At 38.5% G+C, this 27883-nt stretch overlaps 2 protein-coding genes across 3 annotated transcripts in view; one reads left to right on the top strand and one right to left on the bottom strand.

Moving 5' to 3' along the window:
- The window catches only part of CTNNA1 (catenin alpha 1), a 177044-nt gene that overhangs the window by 38382 nt on the left and 110779 nt on the right, over positions 1-27883 (bottom strand). For both annotated transcript variants that reach the window (XM_027076581.2, XM_053221542.1), the window contains 2 exons: positions 7875-7955; positions 6395-6547 (listed from right to left, as the gene is read on the bottom strand). In XM_027076581.2, coding sequence (XP_026932382.1) covers positions 6395-6547; positions 7875-7955 — 234 coding nt within the window. The remainder of the gene's footprint in view (positions 1-6394; positions 6548-7874; positions 7956-27883) is intronic.
- LRRTM2 (leucine rich repeat transmembrane neuronal 2) lies at positions 18400-23183 on the top strand. Its single transcript, XM_015064270.3, has 2 exons — positions 18400-19498; positions 19845-23183. Exons 1-2 carry the CDS (start codon positions 19495-19497, stop codon positions 21389-21391), a joined length of 1551 nt encoding a protein of 516 aa, XP_014919756.1. The 5' UTR covers positions 18400-19494; the 3' UTR covers positions 21392-23183.

The raw sequence follows: 27883 nt of genomic DNA, 5'->3' as shown, positions 1-27883 counted from the left end.
AGCCTGCTTGGGATATTCTCTCTCCCTATCTCTCTGCCCCTACCCCGCTTGCGTTCTCTCTCAAAATAAATAAATAAAAACTTAAAAAAAAAAAAAGGCATACCAGTTACATTTACCTTCTGATTCTTAATACACAAAGCAATGAATGAGATACTATCTTATTGTAGCAAGTTCATAATGATAAAAGGCCTATTTTAATGCAATGTCTGGGGCTGAGAGAAAAGGAATACTAAATGATATATGTTTTTAGAGGCAAGATTTCATGAATGGCATTTTTCCTATTTCACTCTCAATTCGTGAAAAAGGACTCAGAAGAAAGCAAAATTAAAAGGAAAAACTGACTGCTCTTTAGCTATTAAGCTGCTCACAGCCAAAGGAGGTAGGCTAAGAATGAAGCAATTAAAAAGGACACATGGGTATTGCTTCTTTCTGACAAAATAAATATTTTACCTCAATATGCTTAAAAATGAAGAGCAACATAAAGAAATCATTAACTTGATATGGAAGAAAGAGTCAAGTATAAAAGGTATTACAGTTACCCTGAAGCACAGCCATGATCTTTCATAAAAAGATGAAAGAAAAGCCCTCAGTGCTATACTCCAGAACAAAAGAAAATGGTGAAAAGAAGCATCATGCCGCTCACCAGTAATGACCCTCAGCTCTTGCTCCCTTACTCACAGGCCTTGGGGACACAACCTATATGCACCCTTCACACAAGAATATGGGCTTCAGTATGATGTGGGAACGGATTCCACTGACAAATGTGGTATGAGACACGCAGAGGTCCCAGCCAGAACCCAAGAAAATAAGAACAAATTCATGGCAAATACTGTTATTTGCCTTTTCAAATAAAATCACAAAAGTCATTTACTAAGGATTGAATCGGCAGCCAGCCTCACACAGCCTTCCTGACACTAACTGTGCACACAGAGGGACTGGAGGAATTTGCTTCTGTTCTAAAAACTTAAGAGTCAGTATGTGATTTTTAGTCTTGAAATTCATCTTGTATTTTCATCATGTGATATACAAGGAAGGTACCATAAAAGGTTTCCATTTCTAAGTGGGTGTTATTCCCTAATACCACTCAGAAACTATGAATATATTTGAAGCAACTTTACATGACACCCCAAATTAAAGCATAACCCTTTTATACTATTTTACTTGGTCTGGGAAGAAAGTATTTCTATTAATGCAATAAATAAGACTTCCAAAAACCAAGTTAGCAAGTGCCAACACATCTGCTCCAATTTTATTTTGGTCATGTATTAAAATGCTACTTAAATAACAGTTTTAGCTCTGCTTCCATTTAAAACACTGATAAAACGGTTAACTTTTTTCACATATCATCTCAGCACCATTTATACCACACTGTACAAAATACACATACTATATAAATGTATTTTAATTGCTTCCCTCTCTCTAGTAGAACATAACCTTCATGGGGGGAGAGATTTTTGTTTCATTCGCTACCATCTCCCTAGTGCCTAGAACAGTGACTGGGACATATCAGGAACACTGTAAATATTTGTTGTGAGACTCCATCATAATTTTTTTTCTCCCACAACTCTAGAAAATCTGCTATTGGTTGTTGAAAGCTTGGTGCTAGCAAATGAAAATACTGCTCAAATCAACGTCACCTAATTTTTAAAAAGTTTCCAAATTTCCCCATTCATCTTCACATCCCAAAAGATTGTACATTTCATTCCCTCATATACACATGATACAGAATGAGAAAAATATCAAGTTTAATAACAATGGTGTTCAGTCATAACATAGAACTCTGAATTTCTCAAAGTGTGGTTCTGAGACCAGTAAGTGTGAATCCTCAGGGATGGTAGTCCAGGGATCTGAAGGTTGAGCACCTCAGTGACTTAAATGTTTATTACCTGAGAACTAGTACACTCACTCATCTGGTAGTTACTGAGCACATACTTGTTCCAGGCACTGTTCTAGGCCCATGTTCTCAAAGAATTTACATTCTATTAGAGTATGGGGTGGGAAACAGAAAACATAAGAAAACAAAACAATCCCAGTAATTTTAGATAGTGAAAAATGCTATTCTGGCTATAAAACAGATGACAGGGTTAAAAAAAAAATGGTGGAAGGTGGAATGGAGGGGGTGAGGGATCCAGGAGAGCCTCTCTGCAGGGGTAACATCTGAGCAAAAGCCTGTGGGATGAGGGGTGAGAAGTGGACAGAACATTCCAGGCAGAGGGCCCAAGCAGTGCAGAGGACATAAGGTGGTGACATGTTTGGCTTCACTTCAATGCTAAAGAACACATTTTCTAACACTCAATAAATCAGATTACCCAGCTGAGGGATCAGACATGATAGGAGTGCATCTAACCCCACAGAGCAGCTATCTGATACATGGGACCACTCAAATACTCATGGGAAAACTGGGGCAAAAAAAAGAAAAAGAAACAAAATCTGTGAGAAGGTGAAAGGCAGCTGGAATCCACAAAGAACCTGCTAGAATATAAACTATGCTTCCTATGGTTATCCAAATATTAATAGCGTAATGATGGAAGTTACCAAAAGGGATATTGGAAATAATATAGATATGTTTTACCTAGGTAATTTAGAGTAAGATAAAAATAAAGGGATTCTAAATGGGCTAAACGGCCAACTATATACTAAGAACTGTTCAGTCGAGAATGATTTCTAGTGGCAGGCTGAAAGGTTCTAGGTATTTAAAATTTTTTCAGTAGCCACATTAAAAAGGGTGAAATTAGCAAAAATAATTTGGTGTTTCTAATCCCAAGATATTACATATCAACATGTAATCAATATAAAAAGCTAATGAGTTTTGTACATTCTTTTTTATCCATACCCTATCTTCGAAATCAGGTGTGTATTTACACTTATGGTTCCTCTCAATTCACTGTGTACACCAGTAAAAAGATGGACAGAAGTAGCTGCAGAGAAGGAGAGTGTGGCTCCCTGTTGCTAACAACCAGAGAACCCACCAGTGCAATGTGAGGCCTGGGAGTTTCCCACTACAGAAGCACTCCAAGAAAAGAGAAGTAACGATTCATGGATGTTACACAGAAGTGGTTTTACGTACCAGAATGAGAATCTATGATTCTGTGAGGAAAAAACACTCACTGGGGTGTGAAGAGATGGACCCAATTTCCTGAGAGAGAGCAGAAAACCTAGCTCCCAAGGGGGAGAACCTCCAAGGAAAAGAACAATGCAAGAAGAACCAGGTAAGAGAAATGGTAAGTCACCGGGTAAATGGCCAAACATAAAGCTACAGGAAACAAATACCAGCACGGTCTTACCTCTTCCATGTAGCTTTATGACTGTACAGCAATCGACCTAAAAACCAGGCATTTCACATTCCTTCAAGATGGGGAGGTGTCCTATAATAAAGAATGTCTGGTTTTTGTCCTGGTTTCCTGGGAGGAAACTTCTTCCATATCCATGAGATTTCAATCATGATAGGAGTGTCTCTGTTATTCATCATTGGCCCTGATGGTTTATGTTAATGAAGTAACTCCTGGTGGGCCCCTAGATAAGTAATGCTAAGCATTCTAGTGAGTTCTAGGAGTTGTTCTAGCACATTATCACACCTGAAGTGGGCCATGGGAAGCCCCATATTTGTAGCCAGTGGGTCAGGGTATGGGTAGCCTGGGGACCCTCCAAACTTGTGGCCAGCATTTGAAGTGAGGGCAGTCTTGTAGGGGGATCATGGAAACTCCTGAATTTATAGCGTCTTGGGTCATTAGTACAGGAGGCAGCTGACATCTACCGTGAGGACAATCTTGTTGGGGATCATGCCCTTTTGCTGTGGGGCCTGTGCTAACTGCAGATGGTTAGCACAGAATTTTAATGCAGTATTTTAGAAAGACAAACATACCTGGCAGAACTCTAAATGGCTGCAGAATCAGAGCCCCCTCCTTTTCTGCTAGTGGCCTAACACCACTAGCTCTACTCAACTTTCCCACAAACTCTTCTCCTAAACCCCAGGAAAAACTATAAATGACCACAAAAATCAATGTCAGCTGACATTTATTCCAATTTAAGAGGGAACAGGAATGAAGAGAAAGGAAGTAACAAAACAATCACAATGAAGCGCCTCACTTTTGTTCAAAAAAAGTCCCTCACTTTTTCAGTGTTCATAGTAATACTTAAATCACAAAAGTCATGTGGGGAAGAGAAGCCGTGTCACTGAAGAATAAAGTTCTGCCATGAGTCAAGTATTGGAGCCTTCTACAACACTTTAAAAACTCATTTCCTTTTCAAGCACATATGCAATTATATATCCTAGTATCTCTATTACTATAAATGTAATTTAACTGTTTGGAGAGTGGTACTACAAAGCGTTTACTTGTGCCTCAAGCAATAAAAAGGCTGTGCCATTTAATACATATATAATAAGTATGGAGGGTGATGTGGGGGGGGGGAGGGCACAGAGAGGAAAGAGGTGAGAAAGGGGTCAGAACTGAGTCGTGATAGGGAACACCAAACTCTAAACTCTAAGGGGCCCTTGGTTAGAGATGTTTGGAATTAAATAAAAAGTAGAAGCATGGACAAAGCTCCTGAAGCAAGGTCTCCAGGGCCATCAGGTCCACCAAATGCTTCTCAGTATTCACTAAATCAGCAAGCTCAAAAGGCACAGTCCTCACTGCTGGAGGACCTAAAGCAAGTTACTTAACCTCTCAAAGCCTCAATTTCCTTACCTGAGAAAGGTATTATGGAAAATACATTGTATTTGAATACACCTGGTGCACAGTAGGTGCTCAGCAAGCATCAGTTGTGTTGGATGAGGATGATAATGCAGGCCCAAATAAAGAGTCTTCCAGCTGCAGTACTGACAAAGGCTGCCCTCTGAGGTTCGGGACCACACTGAGCCCTTTCCCATTCCACTACTGGTACTTGTTACCCCATGCCTTCGGCTGGCAGTGTCCCTGCATTTGCTCTTGCAGGCACATTTTCTAACATGTAGGCTACTTATAGGAGGTTGGCTTCCTAAAGACAATCTTTGTGTATTTGGAGGTACACCCCATGCTATCATGTGACTCTTGTGAAAAAGATAATGCTTAATGGAGACACAAAATGATATTCTTCTGCTCTTAACTCCAAATGAGAGAATCATTAACTTGAATAGAAGACTGACCTATGTATTCTGTACATAATTAATTGAGGTCAAAATAACATTTAATAGTCAAAGAAAACTAGATGTAAAATTCGTAATGCATTTAATGTTATTACTGATGTTTTCCTTGGAACGTTTTAACGGTATTAACCTGGCCTAATGTCACTATAAATCCAAATGCACAAGAAACACATTTTACATAAAAGGCCCATTTTCTGTTCTTACGTAGTAAGCAAATTACCAAATGGTCTACAGAATATCTTTTCCAAATATTAGATATTTTACGTTAAGGTTACAAAATCAAATAACTTCGGTATGTGTTTACTATACATGTCAATTTTTAAAGATAAAATAATAATGAATAAGTTGAACAATAATATAATTTCACTTATTAAAAGGCAGGACCAAGTCTAACTTACCTGGAAATTAAATAGCAATTCACCTCTCTTTTTTCTTGTCACCTTACAAAACAAGCACTTATATGAAGATTTTTACTGTTCAACCATATCTAATTAACAGCATGTTTCTTCAATTTTAAAATAAGATGAATGGGGGCGCCTGGGTGGCGCAGTCGGTTAAGCGTCCGACTTCAGCCAGGTCACGATCTCGCGGTCCGTGGGTTCGAGCCCCGCGTCAGGCTCTGGGCTGATGGCTCAGAGCCTGGAGCCTGTTTCCGATTCTGTGTCTCCCTCTCTCTCTGCCCCTCCCCCGTTCATGCTCTGTCTCTCTCTGTCCCAAAAATAAATAAAAGTTGAAAAAAAAATAATAATAAAATAAAATAAGATGAATGGACTGAGTCCATGTCTCAGGCAAAAAATTAAGCACTCGACATACATCATCTCTATTAGATTTAGACCTCAAAATAATCCCAAGAGAGTTATCAATAGTAACCTCATCTTACAGAAAAGAAATGGGAACTGAAAAAGGTTAGGTAATTTGCCAGGATGCAGCCTAGGATGTAAGCCATGAAATTTCTCCAACTTCTAGACACGACGTCCTTCTTATAGGGTCTTTTGAGTTCAGGTAGGTAATTATCTTTATTTGCATTAACATTAAGTGGAGATGTTAAGTTTCTAGGATAGGGACTATCTATATTTAACAATGTACAGAATTAATGTAAACTGACCAAAATGGTAGTTTGGGATGGATGTTAAGTAATAATAAAAGACTTTCATTTTATACAGATTGTATATTACATGAGCTTCCTAAAATTTTTAGCTGAGTAAATAATGTGATTAAAAATCACTACACTTCACCAAGTTACACAGTTAATGAAACTGATAATACACTTACCTCAATCAATTTGTTGGCATGTTCACGGAAAACTTGAGCATATTCCTTAACTTCTTTCTCATTTCCATTCTTTGCAGCTTCAATCAATACTAAAAGTGGAACGTTGGTTTCCAGGAATGAATCTGAAACATGGTCCATGACGGCTTTGCGTAGCTAATAATTAAATTGTAAAAATTTGATTTTATTTCTACTAAGAAACTAGACTGCTTTTTTCTCTGGTACTTTTAAATCTTAGTGGAAGCTCATGATAGCCTGGCTGCACTTATATGAGGATCCCTCATGTAAGCCATGAAGTTATATAATATGGGACAGAGGAAACATGATCCTAAAGATAATGCATATACTATAGTTATAGCATTTTAACAACAAAATCTTAAGTTTCAAGATAATATCCCCCTTTTGGGGAGAATTAACAAAACTAAAACTTTTTTCTTAAAGGAATAGTACAAAGCTGAACAGAAAACAGCTCTGGATTGAATTGATACATATAGCCTTGGAACATATGCAATTATATTCCTAACTAAAAGTGAAAAGAGAGGATTAAGTACTTTCTGGCTTATCTGAACAGGGTTAGCACACTATGAACCTTAAACCTATTAACGGTTATCTTTATAACCGTTTAAGATATGACTTCACTAGAAGAAAAACGAAGACACATTCCATCTTTGCTTTTTATCAGACATGAACAATAAAATGTCTATAAGTCTGGAAACTATTATTACTACAATTTTTTTTTTTTAAAGTAGGCTTCATGCCCAGCGTGGATCCCAATGAGGGAGTTGAATTCATGACCCTGAGATCAAGACCTGAGATGAGATCAAGAGTCGATCACTTAACCGACTAAGCCACCCAGGCACCCCATTGCAACTTCTTTTTAAGTCTTAATACTAATTTGATCACATTAGTAATAAAATTACTAATTTTATCACATTATGCATACAAATAATACATTTATCACATACATAATACATTTGATTTAACAAACGAAGAGATTCTTTCCTCTGTATTTACTAACTTGGAAAACTGAGCAACCCAAACATCTTTATCACCACCTATTTATACTGGAAGCACATCTTCACCAAGGATCTAAGGGAACTTCAAGTGTGTAATCAGAACGGGGCAAGTCAAATAACAGCAATTTCTGTCTCTCCTGTATGTAATCTAGTACCACAAGATCCTTCAGGGTATTTTCACAGGTCCCCAAGTCGTTTGAAATTCATTTTCTTACCTGTACATCCTTTTCACACTAAAGCTAATTGATTCAGTCCATCCCAGTGGGACTCCATTATTCCAGGTCCCCAAGAGATTTTATTAGCTAGTTAGAACCTTATTAGCTACCAAATAGAGATAGGCAGTTTCCTGTGACAAACCATCCTTTTACCACAGTAAAATATATGGGCCAAATACTTCCTAGAATTTTAACCAAAACTACAAAACTGATAACTTAGGAAAGCAATTGACACGTTTTTTCCCAGCTTACCTGTCTACGCAAGTCTCTAGTCTTCTTAGTCATTTTATCTATGGCAGAATTGAGTGCATCACTTCTTTCTTTACGTCCAGCCTGGAAAATAAGAAAATTACAGCTGATAGCTATTCTTGCTCAAATCAACATTTGTTTGTTTAACATTTATTTATTTTTGAGAGACAGAGACAGAGCGCGAGCAGGGGAGGGGCAGAGGGAGAGGGAGACACAGAATCCTAAGCAGGCTCCAGGCTCTGAGCTGTCAGCACAGAGCCCGACGCGGGGCTCAAACCCACAAACCATGAGATCACGACCTGACCCGAAGTCAGACGCTCAGCCGACTGAGGCATCCAGGTGCCCCAAACCAACTTTTTTTTTTTAAGGCAATTTCTTGGGGCGCCTGGGTGGTTCTTCGGTTGAGCATCTGACTTCGGCTGGGGTCATGATCTCGTGGTCCGTGAGTTCAAGCCCCACGTCGGGCTCTGTGCTGATAGCTTGGAGCCTGGAGCCTGCTTCAGATTCTGTGTCTCCCTCTCTCTCTGCTCCTCTCCCACTCATGCTGTCTCTCTCTCTCTCTCTCTCTCAAAAATAAACACTAAAAAAAATTTTTTTAAAAATACAATAAAAAGTAAATAAAAAGGCAATTTTTTTTAGCCCAAAGTTGGGAAATAAATGCGGGCAGGGCAGGGGAGAACCATGTGACTTTGTTCATAAAAACCTAACCTTACAATTCTTAGGCTCCACATTATCTGATGGTGAGAATTGATGGAGTTTTAACCAAAATAAAAGAATCCAGGAGATATGACTTTCACTTAAATGCTTCTGCTTGAAAAATTAAACTTAATATTTTAATTCAAGGTTCAGCATACACCAATTTCATTAAAGAACCAGCTCTCCTTGAACTGCAAGCAAGAAGAGATTACACCTGATTTTGATGAACTGTGAGATTTGAACAATGTTAAAATGTGAAAAATGGCACCTGGGACCAAAACAGTGTGAAACAATGAATTTTAAAGTTAAGATGTACCATGATGGGTCAGAGTAAATAATGTATATTATGTAGCTCGAACAAGAATGCTTTGTAAGATTTCTTCAGCCATATATTTTTAAGTTCTAGGCTAAGCTTAATCCAATTGTATTGCACAGAAAGAATGTATTAGTCACTCTGAGACAGTTATGTAAATGGGCATTGCTCCAGGGTTCAGGAGGTTGAGATTTGCATCCGGGAACATGTTAAGCAGTACCAAAATAGATAGTAGCTGGAAGAAAAGGAAATAAAGTTAAGTTACCCCAGGGAGGACTAGCCACGTGCTTGGAAATATCTTGGTAAGACATCAGGTGAGTCAGACTATAAAGTATATTAAAAGTTTTTCCTTACTAAATACCCAGCCAACAAATGTGAAATAAAACATGTAGTAATCACAAGATAGATACAAATGGACAAAGGAATCTAACCCACTGTTCTACTTTTGGGTGTCCTCAAGGCATTCTGGTATAGATATGCCATCAGTACACAAGCCAGCACAGCAGGTGAATGAATAGTTGGGATGGAGAGATGTGGTTTCCTATTTTCTCAGTGCCTTTTATGTACATTTCTAACTCATTTTCTCTCTTATCCCACATCTATTAAATGGGGAAAATGACACTTGTCCCTCTGCCCCTATCTCCATTGGTTGTAAGAAGAGAAAACAGAAGAAATGTTAAGAAATATAGGCTATTTAGCAGAGGACAAAAAGATGACAAGACGGGATTTTAGGAATACAGAGAGTTGAAATACAAGTGCTAAATTAGTACGTTCACTATCAAATCTGGTTAGGGTCATATCCATTATCTTTTCCCCCAATAGTTCTGTATTGCCAATAAAGTTAAGTAGTTCAGTAATATTAATAAGTAAAAAAAAAAAAACGGGGGGGGGGGGGCAATCTCAACAAAACTGATTGAAGTATGAGAATTTCTACCTGCAGGAATAAACTGTGATTTACTCATAGCCTTCAGTCAGAAAATAACTTGACAAATATAATTAGTTACAATCTCAAAGATCAAAAGAGCAGGATCTAAGACAAAGGTGACTAAAACTGAATTTTTTAAAAATCAAATTGACCTCATAACTAATGCCTTAATGAGGAAAGTCTCAGTACATTCCTTAGACACACAAGTGCACACTTCAAGACAACTTCTCCCAGTCATGTTTGTCGTTTTTCCTAGCCACATTTTAGGATGTTTCTAGTAGATCATTTATTCCAGAAAACATTGGCTATCTAAAACCCAAAGGATGGGCTAAATGACCTCATGAAAACTCCAACCCCTTGTAACCTCGAATCCCCAGAAATTTCCTCAATTTGTGCAGAAGGGTTTACTCTGCAAGTTACATAAAGCAAATCCTCAAACTTGATTTGAGGGGAATTACAGCCAACAGCAAAATTTACTTTAAGATGCAACCCAGACTATGAATCTGTTAAATCTGTATTTGTCAAACTACCTTAAAAATCAATTTGTCTTTCTTGTTACTGTAGGAAATAAAAGTTTATGCCTCATTGATCAGGAAGGGACAGTTCAGAAGCAGTTATTTACTGAAGCTTTTAGCTTATACTAGACAGACCACCTTTTAAATCAAAACCCCTCTAACACACACACTCGCACGCGCGCGCAACTTTAGAATTCCAATCATTTAAAATAGGGGTAAGTACACATGCATCTACACACTTACAACCTTAAAAATGAGCTTGATGAAATTGGAAAGGTTGCTTATTTGTAAAACAAGATTTTACTTCTCTTTGAAATTAAAAGTCTTAGGATCTTTTAATTCTAGTTTTAGCTATGTCAAAGTAAAGGTGCTCATTTAACCTTTAAAGTAAATGATTCTCAACTCCTACCTAATTGAGAGACTCTATTCCATCTAAGCAGAGAGGCTACCTAGGTTCATTCATATTTGACATATTTGTCCTGCTAACCAGTGACAAAAGGGCTTTCTGAAAAAAATATTAGGCATATTTGGGGTTTCAACATATAGGTTCTCCTCAGCAAGTTAATAGCAGCTGAAATGAGGAGAGAAACTTCTTAGCTAGATGGCTTCTAGCAACATAGTTCTAGCTGGGACAGCAAAAGGGCTTTCAAAATCCATCTTCAACAGAAGCACAAAGAAGCCACTCCACCTGCCTTTTGCGTGGCCAAATAATAAATTCTATTTATTTAGACACACTTTTTACAGAGCACCTACTTTGCATCCACTGGAGTAGGCAGGACTAGCCACAATCCTTCTTTCAGAAAGTTTACAATCTGAGCTAAAATAATTCAGAACAACATATAATTCAGCAATACTCTGTATTGTGCTGGGCCTGGTAGGAGTTCTAAATGAATTAACAGTGGGTCAGAGTAATAAGGGGAAGTTATGCACAAGATTACATTTAAGTCAGGCACTGATTTTTTTTTAATTATTAATAACTGAACTTTTCAGGAGGATTTTACCCCATTTTTGGTGGTAACCTGTGAAAAAACAAGCATTTTTTTTTCTTCCAAAGACCAGACCCTTGCCTCACAAAGAGTAATCTTTTCTCCTATAACAAATTTACAACTCCCCCCAAACCACTCCTACCTTTGCCAAAGATGACACTATCACACTGTTGTGACTGGTGCATATGTCCAGAATTATTCACCCATACCCTACAACCTCTCAACTCTAGTTCTAGTTGGGCTCTACCCAACTCTTCCCATTCGGGAAGGTATGAAATGTGTCCCTGGCACAGCTGGCGGCATCTCAAGGTACATTTTAATCCCTAGAAATAATGTGACAAATGTTCCCAGGTGAGCCTACAAAAGCCTACTCAACCTAAAAAGTAACAGTACAAAATAAACAGCACTTCCAGAGAAAAACAGAGTGAAAACTTTTACAGTGCTTCCAGTGAATGAATCTATGGCACCATTCCACCAAATCCTGGGAGATCAGAACCAAATGTGAACTATTCCTTTATCTTTCTGGAGAAAAATATGACAAAATCCAGGATGGGGAAAAGTTAGAGAGCCAATACGAAAACAGTCCAGCACAAACTGATGCATGTAGCTGAGATATTCTAATCTCTTTTTTCTTAAAACAGATGCTAATACTTACACATTAAATAGCTGCTGTAAGTTAGAAAGTTAACAGAAGTACAAACAAGTATTTAAAGCAAACAAATACAAAAACTAAGTACATGCAAGTCGTAAAATAAGGCCTTAATTTTGAAACTATTAATAACCCAGAAAAAAAGAATAAGATGACCCAACTGTGAGGATAGTTCAGAAGGATTTTAAAATGCTCATTATCTGGGAATATCAGGCTAAGAACTGTTGATAAATCATGGAACTCTTCTGATTTCTATGTTGATTAACAACAATTAAAAAACCTTCTAAAGGGCTCTGATCTTCTTTGCCCTACTTAATTAAGATAACAGGGAATCTTTGTTTACTGACAATTTTACAACATCTCATGCTCATCCAACAGGTACTGGATCTTGAACATAATATGTCAAGGGTGTGTTTGCTTTATTTAATATAAGGAAGATTCTCATCAGTTTTGCCATTCATTAAAATTACCCCTCCCCCGTTCATGCTCTGTCTCTCTCTGTCTCAAAAATAAATAAAACATACATACATACATACATAAAAATAAAATTACCTATATAAAGACTTTTAAAAGGCAATAAGTGGAAGAAATACTTATAAAATATCTGGGAAAAAAATAATTTCTTTAATAAAAGAACAGTTTACAAATCTTTAAGAAAATGACCAATTTCAAGTGAGAATGAGCAAATGAAATACACAGTCCACATGAAGGAACAAAATGACAATACACCTATATACAACATGGTACTCATTGTTACTCATAAGAGAAACAAAGAAAAGAAAGCTTTTTTTACCTATTAGATTCACAGGTATTTTACAATATGTTGTGGGGGTGGGGAAGGAGTTGGTGGGGTGGTTACTGAACACTTACAGACTTCTGGGGGAAGTATGAAATGGTTTAAAACTTTTCGGAAGGCAATGTGGTAATGTCTATCAAATTAAAAACAATTTTTTTAATGTTTATTTATTTAAAAAAATTTTTTAATGTTTATTTATTTTTGACAGAGAGAGAGACAGAGCATGAGCAGGGAGGGGCACAGAGAGAGGGAGACACAGAATCTGAAGCAGGCTCCAGGCTCTGAGCTGTCAGCACAGAGCCTGATGCGGGGCACGAACCCACAAACTGTGAGATCATGACCTGAGCTGAAGTCAGACGCTCAACCAACTGAGCCACCCAGGCACTACTATCAATTTTAAATAGACACACTCTATAACCTAGTGATTTTTTGGTTCAGAATTTATATAAAATCTTGCCTAAGGATGCAAAGATATTAAAAGGGTATTCATTTTACACTGTCTGCAAAAGCCAAAAGGCTCAAAACAAACTACATGTCCATATATTATAGAAGAGCCATACAAGGGGAAACTATGAAGCCATTAGACACCCCATATCTCACACTCTCCCTCTCTGTCTCTCTGTCTCTCTCTCTGTCTCTCTCTCTCTCTCTCTCACACACACACACACACACACACACACACACACACACACACACACACAAAGAAGCAGCAGTAGAGAATCAACTCCCACAGGATGTCAAGCCTTAGCAGAACCATTTCAGTAATACGGGTTAATCTCAACCGCAGCTATAATGTTGCCATACTGTAAGACTTTCAGAATAAGAAATGATCTTGTTCTCTTCGGACCAAATTTTTGTTACTGACTTTCTTTGCATTGATGACATCACATGTTCAATTTTTTATTTTTTTATTTTTATTTTTTGCTGGTCTCAGCACATGTCGCTGTCCTTCTACTCCAGACTTCTAAAGGGAATGACATTTCCCAGGTTCAGCAATGAAGACTGCCAACATCTAGTCAATATACATGCAAATTCACCCTTTTAAATTTACCCAATGGGGTCAAAAAGCCTCTAAAACTGGAAGGGATTCTTCAAGAAAATATGAATGGATATCTTAACTCTTAATTCTACTCTATGCAAATGGCTTTTTGTATACCTGTGGGCCACCTATGTGGGTAGGATGAGAAACATATCTAAACAGAAAACTACTTGTAAATGCAGAGGGAGAAGCAGGAAGGACAAATCCAAACTTAGCCATATTTCAGAATTTAAAAATGAAGCCTGCCACGTACAGAGGGACAGGGAAACATGAACACGAGGTAGCCACTGGCAGAACAAGAATAAGAAAAGGGTTTGGCAATACAAATTTCAATCAGTCTGTGCATTAACCAAGACTTTAAGGGGCGCCTGGGTGGCTCAGTTGGTTAAGCATCCAACTCTTGATTTTGGCTCCGGTCATGATCTCATGGTTTTGTGAGTTCTAGGCCCGCATGGACTCTGTGCAAACAGCACAGAGCCTGCCTAAGATTCTCCCTCTTTTTCTGCCCCTTCCTCCCTCTCTCTCTCTCTCTCTCTCTGTCTCTCTCTGTCTCTCTCTCTCTCTCTCACACACACACACACACACACAAAATGAATAAGTAAACTTTAGAAAAAAAGATTTTAAGATCAGCTCTATTTGGTCTGAGGTCTATGGTAGACAAAATAAAAGATCTTCATGGCTGAAATGTACCTGTGCCCAAACTTCTACAGAAGATTTTCCCTCACCTAACGTCCAACATAGGTGTATCACCCAAAGATCTATTGCTGAATTACCTAGCCCTGGGCACAGAACATAACTCTAGCACAACAAAATTAGGCTGTCACATGATCCTAGCCCTGCCACCCCCAACAGCAACAACTACCAAAAAGTACATGCCTCCAAAGCTAGAAGAAATCCTGAACTTTTTAAGTTACAGCATCAAAAGGAACACAGTTCACCATCCCTAGCAAAGCCACCACTACTTCTTACTACTTTCTCAATCATGTTTACTAAGAGAACAAAAGGACTTTTAAAAATCAAAATCAATGGAGGGCAGGGATAGGGCCAAAGATCTAGTAAAAAAAAAGGGCGGGGGGGGATTCTGGAGGCCTTATGTGGACAACTTAGTTTTAAAAAATGCTTTTTTTTTTTTTTTTTTTAAGGAAGATGCCCAACCACCCACATGTTTATTTACATGCAACAGTGGTCTAGTGAGCGCCAACACTGTAGGAGCCTAGTGCTCTGAATGCTCTCAGATCCTCTGGCTCCACCTGTGACTATCAACTACTCTTTAGACAATATCCAATACAATAGATTGGTAAAGCCATCAATTCTTACATTACAAACTCTATCTGCCTCTGTCAGGTATGCTTTGTTTCTTGGGAAGATAACAAGCTAATGTTCAGCATCAACCTCAATGATTTTTCTTTTTCTTTTCTTTTTTTTTTAAACAGCGAATCAACAGTCACATATTTGCCTTCAAATATACACGGTTTGAAAGCAGTGAACAACTCTAGGATTTACCATAGTCTTCTCTCATCTTCCTTCCTCCATCTCTCCAAAAGAAGGCTAGTAAAACCCACTTACTCTAAGGTAGGCCCAAATATGAGGCGGCCAAATAAGAACCCTGAAAGGTTCTTACAAGGGGACATACTGAGACCCACAAAATCCAGGACCTCCACCCTAAAAGTGACTATTACTTTTTGATAAACATGAAGAGTTTCTCCAAGTTATCAATCAAGACTGGTAACAAGAAGATTTATTTTAACATTACTTCTCCAGGGCACCTTTTGTGCAACACCACGGGTGCTAGAGTTATTACATACAATTTTTGGATTTGGGCATGATTTAAAAAACATTTCACTTTTTAGCATAATGCAAAATTAAGCTTCCACTCTCCTACAAAAGAACACAAAACTCCATGTATATATCTGTACATCTGCTTCTCCAAGCTGAGAAATAATTCTCTCTAATCAGTAATTCATATTAAAAACAAACTTTCATGTAGAGTAGCTTTCATGCATGTAACTACAGCACCTAAGCCCTACCACTTGATTCACTCAGTTTGCTTAAAACCATTCACAAAGAGAAGAGACAAGTTAGATTTTACTTCTCCTTTGCCTTGTCATGAACAATAACTAAAGCAGTGAAAATTTAAACAGCTATGGTTAGTACTTTGCAGAGGTTGTACTGCCACTTTAATTAAGTCAAAGGCATATGTGTGGAGAGTAAAACTGTTCTAAAATGAAACCAAAAACAAACAACGTTTAATTCAGAAAGAACATGGGTCTCTGTTTAGTCCTTTTAGCTAAAGAAAGATAAAGATTTTAAAAAATGATACAAAATTCCACCAATGGGAACTATGTACTCCACCAACTTTTAAGACAAACACTGTATCTTCTTTGGTTCCAAAGACTGAACCTTCTGAATCCAAAGAGAAGGCAAGTGAGCAAGTTCTCTGGGTCCTGTGATACTGTATTACTGCTTACTTCTGCGGTGCAATACTGCACACTTCTCCAGATGCATCAAAAAATAATTACTCTTGATTGCACAGGTGCTTCTCTGAGCAATTTTCCTTGCCCACAAATCTGGTATAATAGTGCTGGGATAATGTAATTTAAGCATTTTCCATTTGTTAATATATAAGAGGTAGGCAAGCAGACTAGAGAGGAGAAAGGAACCAAGAGTCTAAGGGGAAGCAGATGCTTTTCCTTCTAAATTATCATATGCAACTCAATCCCAATTGTGGTTGCTCAAATCCAATTGACTTTAATGCTTTTCTCCACATGGAAGTAAAGTGGTTACTTCACGGAAGAATTTAATCCAGTTCCTACGGCCTGGCAAAGGTTTTTGTTTTTGTTTTTGTTTTCCATCAGAGAGTAGCTGACTTCAGTAAGGCATTTATAATATCCAAGGGCTTGTTTTCCTTTAAAAAGAAATTAAGAGACTACTCTTATCAGACTCCCCTCCTTAGGTGTTCTGGAAGAAAGTTCCTATGGAACAGAAATTCTGTAACCTAGGATCACAGACCCTTTAAGAGACTGGTTAAATCTTATTCACAGAAAAATGCACAAGCAACAGAATTCTGCAAATAGTCTGTAGAACCAGGTAAAGAATTACCTGCCTACAGACAGACAAGACTATGGAAAAGATGGTCAATGTGGCAAGTGGCATCCTTGAGGACCTCTCCCTCCCTTCATTCCTTAACCAGCATGTAGGAAAAAGGTGGGAGTACTAGTGCAGGCCTGTTCCAAGGAATGTGGGGTTCCATTCATGGGCAACTTTGGCTTGGAAGCTTCTCTCTGGCCTAGGGATGCACTGCAGTCTAAGACTATCTGTCAAATCTTTCCTTCCTCTCTCCTTTCAGAGGTGTCAGACTTGCCCTGTGGTCTGAAGACGCCACTGGCCTTCAGAGTATTCATATGGTCTTCTCTTTCCTTTTGTACTTCCCAGGAACTTTACAAATTTAAAAAAAAAAAAAAAAAAAAAGGAGATGGAGATGGAGAAATATTAAGGTTTTAAGAGTTTGTTTGTTTGTTTTTGAGAGAGAGAACGTGGAGGGTAGAAAGAGAATCCTAAACAGACTCCACACTGTCAGCTCAAAGCCCAACACAAGGCTTGAACCCATGAACCGTGAAATCATGACCTGAGCTGAAACCAAGAGTCGGAGGCTCAACCAACTGAGCCACCCAGGCATCCCAAAACTCTAATAATTCTAATCCTTCTTGGGGTCTGCTTCTAGGAGAATTCAGACTATCCACCAGCATGTGCTGCTGTTTTCACAGCACCTTTACACAGCGCTCAGAATAAAGGACCTTGGATTCTTCCAATCCTCACTCCAGTAGCACCCTTCTACATAGAAACTATGCCTCTTAAGACAATGACTTCTTGCCCAATGGGATGAAGCCCCTGGAAGCCCACAGGTCAGTGATGTTCTGGTTTCACAGACACCAAGGGTAGTTTTGAGATTTTTGCCTCCAGTTCTAAGACAAGACCCATGAAGGTTAAGCACCAATGGTTATGACAGAAATTGCCATGGAAGGCCAAATTAATAAGGTCCGATGTGTAAAAGGCATTACGTTTGTCAGGCCTGAATATAGGACTCTCACTAATGCTAGAAAAATCCTTCACATTTATACTAATCATGGTTCTTTAATTTTCAAAACCAAGTTCTGAACAGTGATGACACTATTCAATGGGGAGAAGACACCATCAGGTCAAGTAATAACAGCCAAAGCAAAAATCCTAGTCCAAAGTATGAGTGACCTTCTGTATTCACCAGAGATTCCAACAGTTAGTGTGCAACTCAAAGTCAGTTCTTAGGTGTGCCAGCAGAAGCTCTTAAGTATGCAAATGCTCTGTTATCTGGGTGCCCCAATGCCCCAATCATGCTCAGCATTAGCTGAGGCTTTCAGGTGAAGGAGTAGGTGAGATTCTGAGGTTGGATTGTACCAGAATCCAACCAGGCTCTATCACTTGTCCTAAATCACTTCTGTTCCATTGTTAATGTTTAGGGCATACAGTATTAAATGACAGTATCACCCTAACCTTTTCTCCTAGTAAGACATGTAAGGATCAAATCAGCATTATTTTTCAATCAGCACTGTGATTAAAACGTTGTAACACGAGACAGAAAAGGACCATCTTTTTAATTCAAGTTCCCCTTAAATTCTCAACCAGCAAACTAACCAAATACTTAGTTTTGTAAGCTTTTTCTCTTCCCTTCCCCCTTTATTCTTAGTTTATGATGTTAAGCTCTTAATGACAAAGAAGCCAAGCCCACCTGGGTAGTTTTCCAACACACGTAAAGCAAATCACAGTCATACTTCCATTTTAACCAAGCATGACAACAAGGTGACTGAGTAGCTTTCCAAACTACCAGAGCAGCAGGCACTACCTTGCATAGGCTGGCGTTAAATCTGCACTTCATAAATCGTGCAGGCTCCTGCCCATTTAGATGATCTCTTCTCTGCAGAATCGGCAGTCTAACACTGGTTCTTCCAAGCATTAAAAATCATCACTCTGCTATCCCAACTCACTGTTCAGATGGGTCTTCCTGAATGCAGCCTTTATTACAACCTCACTGCTGCTTCATACACTGCAGGAATACCATGTTTTTTAAGTCAGGAGCTCTCTTTCTCGCTTTATTATAATCAAGGGGTCTTACAACGACCCCGATACTGTTAAAAGCACGGTGCTTTATAACAGTAAAGCTTCTGGAAAACCCAAACAAAAGACACGTCACCCGGTGACGTCAGCCTATATACAGTTCTGTGTGGTCGCAGCACATAAGCAATTCCATTCTTGTGCCGTTTCTCGGAAAAGCTTTTCAGTAAATGCACTCATGCTGCTCCAGGAGCTCTTCTCTGCAACAAGCCGCCCATCTGCCATCAACAAGTTAAGACCGAGAGAACTAACGGCTGCGGAAAGGAGAGACTGAAGCTTTGATTAACCAGCTGAGCAGTTAAAGGAGGACAAAATTTAATAACTTACATTCAAAACTGATTGAGGAATCAGAGAAGACAGAGAAAATGAAACCAATGCTTTCGAGAGGAATATCCTAAGGAAAAAATAACTCACCCTGCTGGATGATTTTACTCAGAAAGCCTGGGACACAGAAAACAGGAAACTGGTCAAAGGCTCCTGCATGTTAGAGCCTTTTACAGACTCACTGCGTTGAGTCTAACAACCGCGACTGAATGCAGCCTCCAATGTGCTCAGAAGAATGGGTAAGTCCATGCATTTATGTGTCTTATACAGTCAGCAAGGAATCATGCTTTCTAAAATAAGCCACCAAATTCACATTTTATGAGGGAGATCACTGTCAAATTTCGGGGTTTTGAGGTTTAGGTAAAAGCCTATACTGCTAATGACAGAATATTCTTTATCTTTTTTCTTAATGGTTTAAGTTGTGTTCTAGTCATACTAACAAGGTTAGTTTTTCTGCAGCAAATGAAAAATAAGTTATATGCAGTGAAATCTTTCGCCATAATGTTATGTTGTTTTTTTTAAGAGCTCATACATTCTGCTGAAAAATATCCTATCTTCTTGTTTTCCTTAAATTATATTCTGCAGGCTTACATTTCAAGTGGCCATTAGGGGCCCCTATGCTGGCAGCAATATATGCAATGAGTATGGTTTTAAAAATGCTGCCTGCCCTGGGTATGGCGTGTCCACCCAAATGCCGCTGCGAGAAGCTGCTCTTCTACTGCGACTCTCAGGGCTTCCGCTCAGTGCCAAACGCCACAGACAAGGGCTCTCTGGGCCTGTCCCTGAGGCACAATCACATCACAGAGCTCGAAAGGGATCAATTTGCCAGCTTCAGTCAACTTACCTGGCTCCACTTAGACCACAATCAAATTTCAACAGTAAAAGAAGATGCTTTTCAAGGACTATATAAACTTAAGGAATTAATCTTAAGTTCCAACAAAATATTTTATTTACCAAACACAACTTTTACTCAACTGATTAACCTGCAAAATTTGGACCTGTCTTTTAATCAGCTGTCATCTCTGCACCCAGAGCTCTTCTATGGCCTTCGGAAACTGCAGACCTTGCATTTACGGTCCAACTCCCTGCGGACTATCCCAGTACGCCTATTCTGGGACTGTCGTAGTCTGGAGTTTCTGGATTTGAGCACAAACCGTTTGCGAAGTTTGGCTCGCAATGGATTTGCAGGATTAATCAAACTGAGAGAGCTTCACCTAGAGCACAACCAGCTGACGAAGATTAATTTTGCTCATTTCCTACGGCTAAGCAGTCTGCACACACTCTTCTTACAATGGAACAAAATTAGCAACTTGACATGTGGGATGGAGTGGACCTGGGGCACTTTAGAAAAGCTAGACCTGACTGGAAACGAAATCAAAGCCATCGACCTGACAGTGTTTGACACGATGCCTAATCTTAAAATTCTCCTCATGGATAACAACAAGTTAAATAGCCTTGATTCCAAGATCTTAAACTCCCTGAGATCCCTCACAACTGTTGGCCTCTCTGGCAATCTGTGGGAATGCAGCCCTCGAATATGTGCTTTGGCCTCCTGGCTGGGCAGTTTCCAAGGTCGGTGGGAACATTCCATCCTATGTCACAGTCCTGACCACACCCAAGGAGAGGATATACTAGATGCAGTCCATGGATTTCAGCTCTGCTGGAATTTATCAACCACTGTCACTGCCATGGCTACAACTTACAGGGATCCAACCACTGAATATACAAAAAGAATAAGCTCATCAAGTTACCATGTGGGAGACAAAGAAATCCCAACTACTGCAGGCATAGCAGTTACTACTGAGGAACACTTTCCCGAACCAGACAATGCCATCTTCACTCAGCGGGTAATTACAGGAACAATGGCTTTATTGTTTTCTTTCTTTTTTATTATTTTTATAGTGTTCATCTCCAGGAAGTGCTGCCCTCCCACTTTAAGAAGAATTAGGCAGTGCTCAATGATTCAGAACCACAGGCAGCTCCGATCCCAAACACGACTCCATATGTCAAACATGTCAGACCAAGGACCGTATAATGAATATGAACCCACCCATGAAGGACCCTTCATCATCATTAATGGTTATGGACAGTGCAAGTGTCAGCAGCTGCCATACAAAGAATGTGAAGTATAATATCTACCCGTCATCAAAAATTACATCAGATAAGTAACCTATTTTACATAGTAGGGGATAAATACATACCTAATTTTTACCAATGGTGACATTAAGCCTAATTTTCCAAACCAAGTGGAGACTTAAGTTTTTGAAGTGTTGAAGTATTTTTAATTTTTTTTAATGAACCCATATTTTAAGTGTTATATGAAGCAAAGCTCATATTAATTTGCACTCTTGTTGCAAAGTCTAAAAATGCTTATTTCAAAATAAGACATTTCATGTATGTAATTATTATATACTATCATGTGTAAACATTTACACTAAGGTCTCCATATGCTATTTTTTTCTACTGAAAACAGTTTGGAAAGAAGCTACTGAGCAGAAAAAGATATGGATCAATACTTGTTAGATCACTGCTCTCCATCCCAAGAACCACAACTGGCTTGCTGCTTAAAAGGAGGCTTAGCAAAGTTTTCGTCTATGACAATTTGGTATTTACTCAAATCTACAATTTATTGCCAGTGTGGGAAGTAGAATTTCATGTATGCTGAAGACTGGTAAATATTAAACACTCTTCTTCCAGAGTTTTTGCCTGGGTTAGTAGACACTATCAAAGTCCACATTATGAAATCAGAACCCTTTATGTAATTCTAATAAGCTGAGTGACTCTTTAGTATATTTAAACAATGAATCCAAGTGATTGTGAAAAGGTCTCATTACAATGAAATCAATAGTAAATAATCACACTGACTTCACATTATACAACTCTAATTTGACTTATAATGGAAATGTTGATTTTTGTGGCACTTAGACAATTTTTAAACTAATCTAAAAATCATTTTACTAATTCGTTTACTAAATCCTATATTTACATTTATATGTGAAAAAAGATTTAGAAATTATTTCGGAGAGAAAAGAGATAAACTGAGTCCATTTAACAATCCTGTGACCTGCTCCCTGTAGTATGAAAGCACACACACCAATTCTCTCCCTCCCTCCACGATCAAAGATGCCTTGACAAAGGGGTTTAAACCTCTTTCTTCTGCCTTTTCCTAATCTTCAAACCTCAAAAAGCCAAATTAAAAATAATCGGCTAGCAACAGAATATACTGGAATACAGTACAATGGAACCAAGAAAAAAATCACTTTCTAAATATGATATGCTAAAATTTGACTGTTTAATAAAGATACATATCCATACTGTAAGAGCAGTTCCTTCTAAGTGAAGGGAATAACATTACTGAGGCAAGCTTTCTCGTGGGAGAATACCCTACATGCCTATGCAGCCACAAGGATGTGAAGGGATGAAACAGAAAGGCAGCATTTTGAAATGTGACCCGCAGAAACAGTTTAGCTTAAGTTAAAAAGGCAACCAAGAGTGAGGCAAAGGATAACTACACAATCTGCATCAAACAGGGCAAGGCCCTGGGTCCTGCAGCTGAAAAAGAAAGTGTTAATAGATACATTCCATAATTAACAAATGATAATGATGCCACACTTTTCATGCAGAAAACTGCCGTAAGTATTTTGTTTCTTTGATTATGATTTCTACAAAGAAACTATGACATATTTGGGATTTAGATGAAAGTCACCAATCCATACATAATTTTTCCATAAACGAGGCTCCATGTATGCAGTAGCAAAACCCATTAAATTAGACCACTGACTTAATTTTGAAAAAATGAGCATTTCTACAACTGACATTTAATGTATGTGAAAAAAGGCATGTATCCTTAGAGAAAACAACAACCATTAAAAAAAAAAAAAAAAAAAGGTTATCTTTTCCTTAAGATGACCATTAACATGATATCCATCATTCAGAGCATATTTTCCTCTCAGGATTGAAATGAAAACATGCTAAGACTACAGTTTAACCCACAAGATTTAATTATAATTTTTTTCTTCTTTAATACTAAGAGAAAGGGGTCTTCTTTAATACATTTCAAAGAAAACATGTCTTGTAAAAAAGCAGATGAGATCACAAATTATTAAGGTAAAAATGTGCTCTATTTTTTAAGGTGGATAGATTAGTTTGGCAAAGTCTCAGCCCAGCTGTGTCCAGCTGATCATGAGCGGTGAGCATTTCATTTCTTGTTAAACCAGCCTGGGCCTGCCTGGGCAGAGACAGAAGCTGATTTTACAACATAGAGCACAACTCACTACTTCCCCATGGAGGGGCTGGATCAGAAGCCCCATTACAAATGAGAACTCCACGAGCTAAAATTTACCAACCCATTTATCAGGGTAACCATGGCCATTTGTCAGGGCACAGCTTTGTCACAATACAACTGGGCCCAGAACACAGACTCCACCAGCCCTGAAGGATAGCAATGGAGTATTTTCCATCATTGCATCCACAACCAATATTAACTGAAATTATGAAGAATGAGAAATACTGGCTGAGAATTCCCACAGTAATCTTAAAGATTATAGTTAGTAAAATGGACCACCAATTGACAAAATCCTTAATGTATATAGAAAAGTAAATTGGAAAAGCAAGCCATTCATTAATTCTGGCGAACAGCATAGCAAAGCCACAAAGGAATATTTTCCAGTTGAAAACTGTAAAATTTTTTGCCCTCCATTTTTTTGCTAATGCTCTCAGAGAAAAGTAACAGTGCCAGATAGCATTTTCCTTTTTCCATTTAAAGTGCAAACTTCCCTTTTCAATTGCCTGTAGAAGGCAGGATTCCATTTAATTTTGGCCTATTTGTGTTTCAGTATCAGCACAGGTTTGAAGATGAGACTGTTAGTCATCTGTGTTCTCTTTACCAACTGGCTAGGGTAGAAGAGCATCACAGCTACACTGCAGATCCTGGTAATACAATGTTAGGGCTTTTGTTTTTCAGTGTAGTCTTATCTTCTTCAGCACCTCCTCCTCCCCCACCAACCCCGGCCTTTTTTCACTTTCAAGGTTAGAGGAAAATGATCATTTAATCAAGAACCAGAAAAATAATTAAATCTCTCTGGACAAAGAAAAGCTAAGAAGGCTATGATACTGTACCCACCTAGTAACCCAGAGCTTGTTTGGAATCGTTTATATTCATTTCTGTAGCTTGCCAGCGATTTCAATCACTCTTCTGAAATGAGAGTGGGCCGATAAATTTGCAAATCCACACACAACTCAGAGAATACCCACTGCCAACATCAAATAGCAAAGATACTAATTTTTTAAGCCAAAAATCTGCACTAACACATGTAATTTCTTAATGTGCCTAAGTTAATTTCTATACCGATTCAATGAATGGAATTGATTGAACTTTCCAACTCCACTAATTATTAAAATCCATCTGCTTATTCTAATGCTAGTCACCAAGAGCTAGACTCCATCTTTCCAATAAAAATGAGCCCTCTGTATCGCTAGGTCCAAAACCTAAAATTCAAAACAGGCATATCATTTTCTTAATGCATACTTCCTACACAGGTTATCAGGGAATAAAAGGCTGTATAATGCCCCATTCTCTACCTAAAATGTGGATATCTATATGAAATTTTAAAAGAATATTTTTAGAAGCTTAGCTCCTAACAGAGATATACAGTGACAGACCTGTCTCAAAAGTCTGTTTTAGGCCATGATTTTCCGATCTTATTGGCTAAAGAGCTTCAACTAGAAAAAAACTAAGGATGATAAAGTCATTCATAGATAATTAAATATTTCTGTTCTTAACCTAGGGCAAACTCATAGTGCTTGAATATGGCCAAAAACAAATAGAAAATGGCTGTTAAGCTTTCATCCAGCTATTACAAACATTTAGAAACATCTGCTACTCCTTCAACTAACCTATTCTTCTTCCTTGATAAACTAAAAACAAGTCTGATATATGGAATGTTTGATGAACCTCTTATCAACACTGAGACTGGACACTAAAAGTCCAAACACATTGTGTTCAATTACCTTAAGAGCCTTTTTTTTTTTTTTTTTTTTTTTGGTTGGGAGGTGGGCAACTGGGTTGGGAAGAAAATACTATTATATTGGGGGCTGGGGTGGGGGTGGTAACAAAGTGCAGTGTACAGGAAAGTTTTGTTATTAAAATTGTGTATACTGTACAAAGTGAATGTCTTTTTTTTTAAGCTTTCCCTTGGTAGGCAATCAATTTTGACACGTGAAACTTGAAAAAGCCATTTGTGACAGACACAGAAACCTTAAATGAACATCTGTTTTGTACCATGTTCTCTACAATGCCAAATGTGCCAGTTGAGTAAAGGGCAGCTAATTGACTGTCTTCGTTAAGAGACAGGTTAAACTAAGCTAAGAAGAAAGTAACGGGTGTGGGGTGTGGGCAGGTGGGGAATTGTCGGAGGTGGGGAGTGGGAGGCCTAGTTAAAAAGCTACCATGACAATACCTAACAGTTACACATTAACAAGTTGCTCTGTCACAAGCCTTAGCAAATAGACAAACAGCTATCCTTGAGAATCACAGGGCCTAAGGTTGGCTGCCATCTCCCATTCTCCCCAAAAGTAGACTGCCACCACACCACAGCCTGGGCAGCTTCAAAAAGGTTGCCTCTACCCAGCAAATGGCAACTTGGCCTTTACCTTGGGGGTCCACTGGTGGGAGACAGATCCCAGCAGCACCTTGCACACCACTCCTGGGAGGGATGTCCACAGGAGTTGATCATGCTGGGATCTCTAGGATCCCTACATGACCTATTCTATCCCAGACACCAGCTCAGTAAATATGGATATGGAAAAGGAAGGCAAGATTTTCAACTAGTGTCCCTTGCTTGGCATAAATACCCCCCAGAACAGGATGCTATGCCTGGGCAGCACTGGGGGCAGAAAGGGCCCTGGTCTCAAGGAACTGACTGCCAGGAGCTGCCATACTTGTCAGGATACACTTATTACTTCTCCAGGTCCAGAGCAGTGCAGTAGGATCAGACAGGCAAGAAGAAATAAGGCCACCCCTTTCATCCAGAGATGAGGGGATCAGAGAATCAGAGAAGCTAGGACAGCGATCACACCAGGAATCTCAGCAGCAACGAGGGCAGAGGCAGGAAGGAACCACAGCACAAAATTTTATTGTCAAACTCATCCACTAGGCACTAGAGGGCACAGGTGATAGTGGTTTCAAACTGCACAAAGGACTGAATTCCTATACTTTATGGAGTTAAAAAAGCTTATTAACCTAATTGTCATACATTTAAATCTTGAAAATCCCTTGTAAAGCTACATCTCATTTCTTTATCAGTTATTTTAATTAGTTTTGCCTGTATGCCACAGCATTCTCAGGTTCCCACTCAAATTTATAATAGATTTCTTCAAGGTCTGTTTCAAGTGATTTTTTTCCTTTCTTTAAATATATCTAACCAGCTGGGTACTCAAATCTCCCTTAGACAGAATGTACTACAAATTGTCTTTCACAAAGAGCCAAGGGAAAGAGAGGTGAAAAATCACAGCTATTCCTAACATTTCTCCTCCTTAGCATGAGTTCCTCCACACTAGCCAAAGTTTTGGAAACACTCTTTAGGGACAGATGTTGAGCCTCCTTTCCTCTATCCAAAGAGGACACTAAAGAGGAAGAAATTTCCAAAGGAAAGTACCATGAGGCATCCTATCATGCAAAGTTTGGAAACTTAACATACACCATCCCTTTATACATGGAGGCCTAAGAGTAAAGCCTAGCACATGGCCTCCAACTCAGGACCTCCCACCAGAAACCCAACATAAAGGAGCATCTGCGAACAATCACCCTGAAGGCAGAGGCCAATGACTCTACCACCACCCTAAGAGAGAAGACTCTCCTCTCACCTGAGAACTAGATTTTAAAACTGTAGTCTCAGAGACAATACCCAAAGTCTTTTTACAACTTTCATCAAGCCCCTTTACCAAGAACCATGGTAAAAAGATGTAAAAATGTCATAACTTCACTGAATATCCTTTCAAAATTGTGTCCAGAGAACAAGAACTCCATTGTTAGACTCCATATTTGTATTAAAAAAAAAAAAATACACACACACGCACACACATATATATACATATACGTGCACACATATATACTTATGTGTATATAGTATTACATATACATATATTTAAATAACCTCTAGGTTACTTTGAAAAATCAGACAAAAACTCTACAGCCATTTACATTAGCCCACATGTTCATCATCATGAGAAGCAAAAAGCTCCTCTTGAGATAGACTAAAACATTTCCCATAGCCTAGCTGCCAAACACATAGAGGCAAACTGCTCAGCACTTTAAACCTTTGACAACTATTTATTTATCACTTACATATAACTTAATTCTATGACGTCAAGGAAACTTAGGAAAATACACTCCTATGTACAAAATGGTTGAAATAAGGATGCGAAAACATCAGAAGCAGGGATTCTTAATTCTAAGGGCCCAGGATATGTTTCACGGAATTCAAGAACCTCTTGTAATTATAATGCAAATATTGTATATATGTCTAAATATTTCCCCAGATTCTAAAGGGTGTTGGTAACTTACAAAAAAGCCCAAGTAGAGCAATGAAATAGTTCTTTTGAGTTACACTACTTTGTTGTTTTTT

Source organism: Acinonyx jubatus, chromosome A1, assembly GCF_027475565.1.
Source record: "Acinonyx jubatus isolate Ajub_Pintada_27869175 chromosome A1, VMU_Ajub_asm_v1.0, whole genome shotgun sequence".
Lineage (NCBI taxonomy): Eukaryota > Metazoa > Chordata > Mammalia > Carnivora > Felidae > Acinonyx > Acinonyx jubatus.
This window is presented reverse-complemented; position numbering and strand designations above follow the sequence as displayed.